General features: G+C 42.1%; 1 protein-coding gene across 3 annotated transcripts in view; it reads right to left on the reverse strand.

The window, feature by feature from the left end:
- The window catches only part of SMOC1 (SPARC related modular calcium binding 1), a 180,511-nt gene that overhangs the window by 40,033 nt on the left and 128,159 nt on the right, over window positions 1-12,319 (reverse strand). For all 3 annotated transcript variants that reach the window (XM_075927324.2, XM_075927323.2, XM_075927325.2), the window contains one exon: window positions 10,113-10,193. In XM_075927324.2, coding sequence (XP_075783439.1) covers window positions 10,113-10,193 — 81 coding nt within the window. The remainder of the gene's footprint in view (window positions 1-10,112; window positions 10,194-12,319) is intronic.

Here is a 12,319-nt window from a genome sequence, read left to right on the forward strand (position 1 = left end):
GCACTAAGGGGTGCTTCATTTATTTGCCAGCTGCATATAGTTTAGCACCTAGGATTGCAAACTGATTATTATACTTTGTTATTTTTCCCACTTGTATACTTTGCACCTTTTCATAAAGTGGATTAACTGCTCCCTAATGGCACATTATTTATGTCTTTCTGTGCTGACTGGCTGGCTGGGAAGGGTCCTGTCTCTAGACTCTTCCAGTGCCCTCCTCCCTTCCTCCTCCCCGATTCATCCCCCTCATCTCAGACACTTCAGCTCTGCTGAAATATCATACTTGCTAGTGATATATCTGCCAACTAACTTTTAAATAGCCTCTAGGTAAGTGATGGAGTCTGAATCCCTCTGGCAAAAGCCAAGAAAAGAAGATGTGACTGGACTGCAGCTGTAATACGAGAGAGGAGTATGCACAGCCAGAAGGGGAGCTGCATGTACGTGCACACGTACATTCACAAACACACTATACTAGTGAAGGATCATAACTAGTACAACTGCTTAACTGGCCTGCAAGGCAGCAATTCAGCAGGAATCACCATTGATTCATCATGAAAATTAAGTAATCTGGATAAAAGTAAATCAAGGATTTTTAAAAAAAAACATGTATTTTTAAAATCAGCAGGTATAAAACAAACCTAAGGAAGTACTTCTTCACAAAATACATAATCAATCTGTGGAACTCATTGCAGGGAGATGCTGTGAAAGCCCAAAGTATAACTTGGTTCACAAAAGAATTTGATAAATTCCTGGAGAATAGGTTCATTGAGGACTATTAGCCAAGATGGGCAGGGGTATAACTCCATGTTCTGACACAGAAGCAGGGAGTGGATCACTCGATAAATTACCCTGTTCTGTTCATTCTTCGCTCCTGAGGTATCTGACATTGGCCGTGGCTGGAAGGGAGAATACTGGTCTAAGATGGATCATTGGTCTGACCCAATATGACCCTTCCTATCCTTCTCAAAACTTGTTTTGATAAACAAACAAAAAAGGATTGTACCAGCACATTTAACTAATAAAAAAATGCTATGATGCGCATATTCCAATTTCCATCTAAATGTCACTCAAGACAAATCATGAATAGAAAATTAACCTAGTAAATATGAAATGCTTCATTCACCATTTTCTAAAATAAAAAATAATCTGAATAAATGTAAGTATAGCAATATAATTTCTTAAACAAGTATAAATATAGTAAATCCTCCTGGTTAACAAAAAGAAGCGCTGCATTTCATGTATAGGCTGTATTTAGTTTTAAAGCAACATTTTTACAGCTACTAACCAGGTGAGGGGAAAAAATCAATATTTTTTAAAGAAAATAACTATAAGTACATATGCAACACACAAAATAAATCAATGATTAAAACCATGATTAAAATGAGTGATACAAAATCAATCCTGCTTGTAACTGAGTGACTTTACATTGGTGAATTTTTATACCAATGAAGGTTTCTCCTCGGTGCTGGCTGCTTAGTATAAGTTGCTGGCTCGACACCCAACAAAGGCCAAATGGAAATGTTGACTATAGAAGAAAGCACAAAGAGGGTACCCAACGGCACTGGGGAGAGGGTTAACTTAACTTGGGTGTTGTAGTTCAACACTTCTGGCATATTGAGAAAATAGTGTATGGGGAGGCATGGATTCAAGACGTGGGATTGCAGCCAGGAAAAGACATTTGATGGATACATAATAGTATGGCCACAAGGTCTCCAGCCATCTGTTCCCTCTATCAATCAGAGCCCTTTCCTGGGGTGAGAACTGAGCTTTGTTCTCTCTCCCTTTTAAGCCCTCAGGGACCAGTCATGTTGGAACAGTCCCATACACATGCCAAGAAGAGTCAGAGGCTTGGAAACAACACAAAAAGGACAGGGGGCACAGAGAGAGCACATCTCCTGTGTTTACATAGATTCTCTTGGTTCTAGCCAATCTTGTTTTGGTTTCACTAAAAGGAGCTCTGTCTAGTTATATTGTCTACATCTCTGGCTGATGCCCTCTCCCTTGTCTGTGAGGCCTAGTGATGCTTGCGCGATGCTCGAATGTGCTGTCAGTCCATGGACTTTGTGCCAACTACCAGCCGATGACTGAGGGCACAGTCTGGGGTGTTCTATAATCCACTGTACAGTGGTGTGGTAAATTCACTATGACTGACAGAGAAGAGTAACATGTTTGAGACAAAAGCAGCCAGCGCCAGTCTAGCAGTAATGGAGTGGGAGCGAGAGGCAAGAAGGCAGTAAAAGCTGGGCCCAACAGAGGCAGCTGGACTCAAAGGTCCTCTCAGACAGTGGGATGGAGGAAGGTGGAAAGTTCCATGAGTCACATGGGGAACAGCATCTTGGCTGGGGGATGACTAAAACCTGATGAGAAAGCCAGGTTATACCCTTTCCTTTCGGCCATCAGACGCTAATAGCACCAAAACTAGCAGGAATATACCCATCTACTCCCACCTGGTGCTTCCTGCAACTTTAGGCCACCAGGACATGAAAAAATTTACTTCTGACAGCACATGCTAATTAGCTCAACCAACAAATTGAAAGAGTTCAATGTCTCCCTGTCCTTAACACTGCATATAGACCTTGAGTTAAGGTGTAGGCCTACCACATTCCTGGGAGTTGGTTTTATTGGTAACAAGACAGTCAACAAACTTCAGTCTAAACTTCTCTTCACTCTCGATAGTGCCTAGCATTTCTCTCCAGTCTCTCCTCTGTCCCAGGCCTTTTATATCCTGATTGGACTCACCTGCCATTATGGCTCAGCAGTAATCATACTAATTCTTAATGCAAAGCTATGGCATCTGAGGTCCAAGTGACTCAACAGAAGAGTCCTGTGTTTGCACAGAGGGACTTAGTTTGCCATCCTGTTACAGTGACCAAGAATTGTCTGGTTAAGCATGTACACATGTATCTACATCTACTTCTTGAGAATTCTCACTGTCCTGTGTGCTCAAGTAAGGCGTGCAACAAGGTGATAGATAAGTGAAGAAGGCTGTTAGCTCTTAGGTTATGTCTATACACCAGTGGGGAGATGTAAATCCTAGCATGGATAGATGTGCACATGCTAGCTAACACCTAAAATAGCAGTGGGGCTGCTATGGCATTGGTGGTGTCTCAGGCCAGTTTCTTGATATGTACCTGGGGCCAGAAGACGTTATACTTAAACTGCTAGCTCAGGCTGCCACCAATGATCACTGTGGTCACACTGACTTTTTTTGTGCTAGCTTGAACTTAACTAGCGCATGTGTCTATCAAAGCTGGGAAGTGCACCTCCCCACTGCTGTGTAAACATATCCTCTGTTGTAACAAGCAGGTGCACACAGCCTAGCAAGTGGCACAAACAAAGCCAAGGGGGAAAGGGCTACAATGTGCATATGGGGGATGGGACTGGGGAAACTGATTCATCACCCCAAGGACTAGTAGACATGGCTCCCTATTCCACTCCTTAAGCAGATTTCTGGACAGTTGGAGATGAACTTTATAAAACCCAACCTCCAGCTATGCACATGATGCAACCACATTGCACCTCACCATGAAGATCTGTGGAGACCAACTTGGAAGATCTCCATGGTGCACATGGGGGTTCAATATCCCCTTGTGGGGTCTCTACTGATTTTGCTCCCTTAAACATCGGCCACCTGGATTTCATGCTGCTTCACGATGTTGTGCCTCCACGCAAGATACTCTGAGGTAAATTAATTTTTAAAACACATGCATTATACTATTCTGGTTTCTGTACGTTTATTTTTTCATAGCTCATTTATAGCTTTGCTCTGTGTTAGAAGTGTTTCAAAAAGCAAAAAATTGTCTCAGTGGAAAGCAGTAGTAAAGAGCACAGATGGCCTCTGGGTGCCAGAGTAGAAAAGGAAAACCTACAGGGAATGGCACCCATCCAAGGAACAGAATTGAGAAATGAACAGCAAGATTCAAAAAACACACACCTGTCTTTAGCAGCTAACCTTAATATATTACTCATTCTTCCTTTCAAGTAACGTCATGTTAAAAACCCTGGTGATTGCACAGTATTTACTTGAGACTACCACTGCTGGTTTTCCTAGAGCAGTTTATTTTTCCATGCATGAGCTCATTACATCACCCTGTGGTTTTCTTAAAGGTTGTCAGGATAGTTTGGCTACAAAAGGACAACTACTGGATTTATTTTATTGAAAATGAGATGAGTTTTCAAGAATTGCCCCAGAATAAGATTTTTAATAAAACAGCAAGAGTCTTCACTATAAAATATCAAAGATTATAAAGTGTGGGTGAGCAAGCAGTGCAAGAGCAGCTGCCATCTATCTATATTTTAAAATCACAGCACGTGGTTTAAAAGCCCATTTACACATTTTGCTGCAGTGGTAGTAAGAAATGGAAATGGCAAGTATATGTGGAGCATGTAACTGAGAGACTGTGGGGTCTGGTGGATCTATCTGGGAGTCAGATAGTAGTCCCAAAGCCCAATCCTGATTTAGCCACTGACTCCTTATTTTACCTCTGGCCACATACTCATCTTTCTGTACCTAAGTTTCCATTTTTATGGAAGTGGAGTAATACCAATTCACTTGGTTTGAATAGGAGGAGGATTAGTTAATTATGGTAAAGTGCTACATATGATATGAAAGTGTTATATCTGTAGTATACAAGAAAACAAAAGGAAGCAGAAAGAACGTGCTGTCGACTACTCAGTTACAGGTCCAGAAGCAGAACAAAACTTGAGAGGCTAGGCTACTGTATTTGGGGATTTGTTAACCGAGTCACAAGGTGGGAAGGTGCTAATGAAAGTGGTTTGTTTGTCTTGAGGAAAATAATAACTGAATTTCTATTGCTTTTATGAGTACCCAGTTTTGCGGTTCATCCCCCACACAACAAATGGAAGTTAAAAAGAAAGTCAGCAATTTATTGGAGATTCTAACAGCTTCCTCTGAAACATTTGATATTGGCCAAAGACAGGACACCAAACTATATGAACCCCTGATCTAATCTGGTGATTCTTATGTTCCTATCGTGATGAATGTGGCCACAAAGTCCTGTTTCCAGGATGGCCAATGCCAGTGCAGACTGGAATGACTCACACATCCTGTGAAAGTGGTATTTGCTTAAGCCTTGTTCACAATTGAAGTTGTGGCCAAAATATTATTATGGGGAACATGTGCATTAAGTAAAGGCATTTGAAGAATGTGAAGATGAAGGCATGAAAGGCTGATTTAGGCTGGTATAAAGAGGGAGTACCTGGAGTAATGAGAAGAAACAGAGACAAGAAATGTAGGCTAGACATCTGGAGAATAAGTTCCATTAGAAGCTGTGTTGTCTACCCTACAAGTCGGGTGAGATTCCCAGCTCACTTAGGCATTCATACACTAACTCAGATGAGAGCTAGTAACACCAAAAAAACCCTGGTTGTTGGCAGGTGGGATTGAACCTCAGGCCTCTGAAGTATAACATATGAGCCACTAATGCATGAGCTAAGAGCCAAATGCCTCTTCTCTAAGACTGTAGCAGACTCATTAATCTCTAAGTAGTCTAGAAGGAGACAGAGCACCAAACCCAGCAGGCATGGGTTACACAAGAATGCTAAAATAGTAAGGCAGACACAGTATCATGGGCAGCAGCAGAAGCCTATGCTTGCTGCTTCAAGTATAAACCTACCTGAACCTTGTGGGTACATACTTGGGGTGACTAATCTTATGCTGCTGCTGCCACTGCTACCTCAGTTTATAGTACTATTTTTAAATGTACTAGCTTAGATGTGAGCTAGCCCGAGTGCATCTATGTGACCTGGGAACCACACCCCTACCTCGTAATGTAGATGTAGCCAGAGAAGGGAAGAATCTCCCACAGGAAGCGATGGGAGCTTTATTGCTGGAAGCATTTAAATTACAATAGAAAACATTAGATGCTGTAAAGGGGGCAGAGAGTAGTCACCCAAGAAAGTTTTCCACCCCTAATTTCAATGAGTCCATTAAAATGCAGAGACAGGGTAGGTAAATTCTTATGTTGTCTTAATTTGAGAAGCTTTGGGCCCAGAAGCAATACAGCCACGCAAATGCAAAGAAAAACTGGCAGAAAAACTTACCGTGAACTGTTGAAAACAAAAAATACAACAAAAAACATTCTGCGTAATGAGATTTAAAACTGCTGTCGGTTAAGTTATCAAAAGCATCCACTAATTTTGGATGCCTGATTTAAGATAAATAAATACCTCATCCCAGGCATTCCAAATAATGGAAGCAATTACCATTCATCATATTTTCAAAAGTGCTCCTTGTTAAGCCTTAGTTCATACAGGCTACGTCTAGATTGCATCCCTTTTTCGTAAAAGGGATGCAAATTAGACATATCACAATTGCTAATGAAGCGGGGATTTAAATCTCCCCCGCTTCATTAGCATAAAAATGGCTGCCACTTTTTTTCAGCATGGAGCTTTGCCGGAAAAAAGCGCCAGTCTAGATGCGGATCTTTCGGAAAATAAAGCCTTTTCCGAAAGATCCCTTATCCCTCTTAAAATAAGCTCCGTGCCGAAAAAAAGCAGCAGCCATTTTTATGCTAATGAAGCGGGGGAGATTTAAATCCCTGCTTCATTTGCAATTGCGATATGTCTAATTTGCATCCCTTTTACGAAAAAGGGATGCAGTCTAGACACAGCCATATAGTGCTTTCCTTCCATAGCTTCCAAGTGCATGTCCCTGTCCTTCAATGGGAGACAAAGATCCAGAGTAAAAAATACCATGAAAAACAACAGGGAGGGAAAAGGAATGTGTCATCTGTTCAGTAACCTCTTCCATGATCTAGACTTTCCTGAGGTCAGTAATTCACTGCAACAAACATGACTGCAGGTTTGTGTGGCAGTATGAAAAACTGAGTCTAGAATTAGCAACTTTCCCCTTTTACAATGTATTATATACTTCAATAGGGTGGCAAGGACATCATATGGAGGGCAATCAATTGTGCTCCCTGAGATTTTTTTTTAACAACTCATTTTATTTTGCTGTGGTAGGTGTCTTTTTGGTATTCATTTGAAATTCTCCATCTGAATTTATTTTTGGATTAGTAATGTGTGTAATTTCTCCCATTACAATCTCCGAGTTCATTTATAGTCATTAAAAAAAAAATCACCAAGTAAGAATGAAATGGACCTAGCATAAGCTGACAAAGGAACTCCTTCTCAAGCAACACTCCCTCTTATATACAGCCATCTCCTCAGGGAAAGCGTGAACAGACAGCACTTGCAGCATGCCGGGAAGGTCAAATGACCTACAGAGCTAAGCAAGAGTGGTAGACATATTCTAGAATCAAAGACCACCACCTCCTTCCTTACAGAGGATACCCCATTTTTTAACTTTCTCCCTCCCAAATTCAGATCTGGGAACTGGAAGCAAGAGTCTTTCATTTGATCACAGATACCAGGAAACAGGAGGTTGTTAAAATACACAGATCCAAAATCAGATAAGGCTGTAAATAGCAAAACCACCGCTTTGGATAGCACCAGATATAAATTGGTAGCCAGTGAAGTCCATGGAGCACAGATGTGGTTTCCTCTGCATTTAAAACACTGTCTAAGCCAGATGGCCAACACTTCTACACCAGTTGAAGTTTTTGAATGGCCTTCTACGGTGGTCCCATGAGGAACCCGCTGCCATGAAGGCACCCAAAAGAGTCAGGATTCTGGTTCTAGCTTACTTTAGCTACATTACCTAATTAAGCTTACTTTATTTTTTCACTTTAGCTCCATATCACTCTCAATTTGAGACTGGGAAGAGGCACCATCAGGACATGAGTGGTCCCAAAGGAGGGAGTTTGCCAGACAAGAGGAGATCAGGCCTCGGGCTCTCCTGGGGCTCCCTGCCTGATCACTGGCCTGCCTGGTGCACTGTCCCCAGCCACTAGCAGGAGCTCCACTCCCAGATGCCACCCCACTCTAGCCAGTGGGGCTCCCTTCCCCTGGCCAGGAGCATCTCAGTGCTCCAAGCTGCAGGCGCTCCCTGTCTCTGGTAGGTGGTGGCTCTGCGCCTCTAGCCAAAGGGGCTTCCCTGACCCCGTCTGGTGATGGCTCCACGTCCCTTGAGGCAGGGCTCCCCTCCCAGCTCTGCTCTGGATGCTGGCCATGCTCCCTGCCCCCAAGCCACTGGCCCTCCAGGATGCCTGCCGGCTGAGCTCCCAGCTGCTGACAACCTCTGTGGCCAGGGCTCGCCGGTCCTGCCAGACGATAGATTTTGCTGGGCCAGAGAGTCCCTGACCACAGAGGTTCAAACTGTAGCTATTTGTCAAATGTTAAATCAGTATCTTGGTCATCTCCTAGCAGCCTCCTCCTGTCGCACTTCCCAATTCCCATATAATTTCCCTCAACCCTAGCCAAAATATTCAGCAGATCAAACTATCACCTTCACCCACTGCTCAGATCTCACTCCCTGCCTCAAGTTCCAGCTTTCCATTCTCACACTTCTGCTCACTTAGGTCTTCTTAGTGCCAACTGGCAGAGCACACAAGTGGTGCACAAGGATTTACAGGGATCCCCTGGCCTGGGATCTCCACCACAGTGTGCCAAAGGGCGGCATGTGAGGGCTCTACCAGCAGCATACACTGGCCGTCCTAACCATTGGGAGACATATACATGGATGACAGTGACAGAGTTATGAATCTACAGTTAAAACTACATTCTTAAGATAAATTAAGACAGGTCACCTGAAGATGACAAACACTCTGCTCAGGCAGGAGGCAGTAGACATCTCTCTCCCAGCTTGACCATTGGGTCTTATAATGTAAGTGCATTTGCACAGGGAACTAACAGCTAATGGAGACTGACTTTGACAAGAGTTCATAAAAGCTACAGAAAAAAAGCGCGCGCACACACACACACACACACACACACACACACACACACACACACACACACACACACGTGAGTGTGTCCTGTTTATGACCAAGATCAAAGAATGAGTCTGGCATATGAGAAGAATGCAGTGGGACACCCAACTATCCTTCATCTGGGAGACAAGCTGTCAGTTTGTTTGGGAGGCTCACAGTCACCCTTTTTACTGAACATGGGGAGAAGAATATGGCTGAGCTCAAATTCATTAGGAAAAGATCTTGTTGATTAAGCATTAAAATCTATAAAGAGCATTGTGATTTTATTTTACATGTAATCAATTACTTCCAATGCTTTACCTAGCTGCTATTATTTCAATCTTTGCTCTTTGTTAAACTTAGATAGCTCAATGAAAAGCATGGTTAGGTGTTGCATGTTAAGTGGAATGATGAAATTGATAAGATGAGATTCACTGTTCCTTTGTGACGTAGCCTAAGTGCAGAGGGCCAGCACAGCTGGCATTAGCTGAGAGGGGAGTGCTTGTTGTCTGTAGCAGTGAGTGCGCGGACAGCCAGCAGATACAGACAAAGCTTCTTCACGCTAAGGGCAGATGGTAGCAAAGTGCTTCACAGCCCTGGGTACTGCCACGCTGACTTACATCTCTGTTCTCATTTCTGCCTCCTCCACCTTTTGTTCTTTGTTCCATCTGAGCCTCTTACCTCCCTGATCCCGGTGACCTTTTCACATCTCTCTCTGTCATTCTTCTGGGCCGTTTTTCACATGTGGAGCTTCCTCCCAGCCTGCTACACAAAGCAATAACTCTCTCTTCACTCATGTACAGCTCATGTCTATTGCAAAGTCCACCAAGGAAACCCCACCTAAGAGTCACTGTTGCCCACTTATCCAAAATACCATTTCAGATGCATTGGGTGATCATAGCTACTTAGACTGGAGCCCAAGTTCAGCAACAATCTCAGTTTCTTGGGAACCACATGGAGCGCAATAAGGATGCTCTCAGGAAAGTGTTAGCTCATGGAGTTGTAAAAAATGGTTAATGAAAGAGCATGGGAGTGGAATGAAGCCTGACAGTCTGGTACAAAGCAAAGGGGGAAGAAATCCAAAATTTCCCTTAGTATCCCAAGTTCCTGTTTTAGGGACTGTAAACTCTCCTCAGCATATGCCTAGTATAAAGCGAAGAGACCCTCTCTTGTTGCCTGGATTTCCCTTGTAGCTGCAGCAGGGGAAGTATGAAGTGAGACATCCTAGAGAAAAAAGTGACCATGCTGCTTAGTTAACTACCAAATTTTTGAAGTAGGCTTTACCTGAATTTCTTATACTGGAGCTGTTCAGTTTGGAATCTTTGATAACCAAGTGCTTGATCCAAAGTGTGGGAGCTGTGATTTCTGAAAGACAATGAGAAAGACTTAACAAACATGTTGGTTCCACTAGTGGGGAGGGTGCATGATGGAGATGGAGATATTCTGACTAGTCCATTCTAGTTCTTGGGGTTTGACATGTCCACCAGAGAGTTCTTTTGTGCATTTTGTGTGGTCTGGACCTTTGCCTATCTCCCACCACAGGCACACACACAACATCTTCCTCTCTTTTCATGTATTACATCTGTTTTTCTTTCCTTTCCCCTAACCCACAGTATTTTGACTCATACTCTTCAGCCCTATCTCAGAAAAAGTACAGATTAATTTGTGTGAAACTGCAAGCTATGTTTTCTACTAACAGATGCATGATATTCAACAAAATAGTTTTAAATCAGAAACATAAACATTACTTAGATCCTAGCGAGCAACTCAATCACCCTCTTTGACAATTCCCTTTTAAAATACAAAAGCAAATAGATAAATAAAGAGAACTACTAGAAGCACTTAAAAGAAAGCATGTTAAAGAAATGAATCTACTTAAAGGACATGCATCTGATGCACTAAACCAAAACACATACAGATAGTGCATTTTAGAAAGTGCTTAGAGATCCTTGGATGAAACATGTTATACTGTTCAAGTTCAAAGTACAGCAAGCCCTGCCATATGCAACCCCTCAAGGGACTGAAACTGGTTGCTTAACAGAGATATTCAAATCAAGGCTGAGCAAAGTAATTGATGCTTGGTTTAAGTAATCTCTAAAAGTAACTTTTTAAAAACTAACTAAAGCATTCTCTATTGAAAACTGAAATATTTTTAAATAGTAGGGTCAGATTTATTTATTTTTAATATAAAACATTTTACAAGGGTTTTTCTGTTTCCCTATTGGCATTTATACAGGTCTGTCCATCAAGGAAGAAGCTGATGGACCATATATAACAAACTAAGAATAAAAAATAAGGGCACCAAATATACAAAGTAAACAAAGTGAAAGGTTAGGAGAGGAGACATTTCTCTCTCAGATACAGCAATCATAGGAGGGTTTGCTTGTAAAAGGAGAATAGAGGAACTTAGTTATCTGCCCCAGCCTTCCCAAATCAGGGTCTCATCTTTGTTTATTCTTTTCTCCTTGTCCCTTTGATACAGTTTGACTTGAGAGTGAGTCAAATTTAAGGGCAAAGTTTCCAGGAATGTTCTACTTCCACAAGTGGTGTCCCTTAAAACAAAACAAAAAACAAAACAGAAGTTCTGCTCTCATTCAGACACCTATGTACAGTGATTAGGCTTCCAAGAAAGCCTAGCACTTTGGGTTATAACCACATTTGGAAAAAAAAAAACCTGGCCTCAAACATAACCCAAGAGCTACCATCTAAAGCTGACCTTTCCATTTTCCCTAACAAAGATAATTGATGCCATTTAAGGGACTATTTCCAAGTAAGATTTTTCCCCTTTAAAGAATATGTGGAAATGTTAATTTTAAAAAAGTTACAACATTGTAACAGTAATTTAGAGCTTCAGGGTTTTGCTGCCAGGTTTTGCGGTTTGTATCTTGCTAAAGAAGAAACTGTTTTCAAACAGATTTCATGGAAAAAGCAGAGCATTTCAAACTCTAAACATCAAGTCAGCTTTCATTTTAACTCTCTGACATCCCAAAACCCAATGCGATACTCAAAAGGAGTTTTCCTTTTTGCATGCCATCTGAGTAATAAAATGCCTAAAGGCAAACTTAACTCCCTTACTTCCACTCCTGCAACCACAGTGCTCATGGTGACACTTGTGCAGCCCCAAGGCCTCCATGGCAGTAGCGTAGGTCTAACAGAGGATTTACTAAGACCCCATTTCTGGGCTAGAGGTGTTCACTGATTCTGTATACATAGGGTGAGATTTTCAAGAAGAGCCTAAAGAAGGTAAGCAAACAAATCCTACTGAAATTCAGTGGGATCTATACATGTAACTTTCATCTTCGAGACCCCAGCCATAATGAATAGATCACAACAATGATTTGACCTTCTCGGTCACGTCATTAGTTTGAGACTCTGATGGGAGATGACAACGTAATAAGTCTTACTTATCCCTGTTTCCCAGTGGGGCAAACTGACAGAGAGATAAAGTAACTTAGCTGAGGTCACACAGAGTCAGCCAGAACCAGAACTTG

The sequence above is a fragment of the Pelodiscus sinensis genome, chromosome 5 (assembly GCF_052426305.1).
Source record: "Pelodiscus sinensis isolate ZL-2025 chromosome 5, ASM5242630v1, whole genome shotgun sequence".
Classification (NCBI taxonomy): domain Eukaryota; kingdom Metazoa; phylum Chordata; order Testudines; family Trionychidae; genus Pelodiscus; species Pelodiscus sinensis.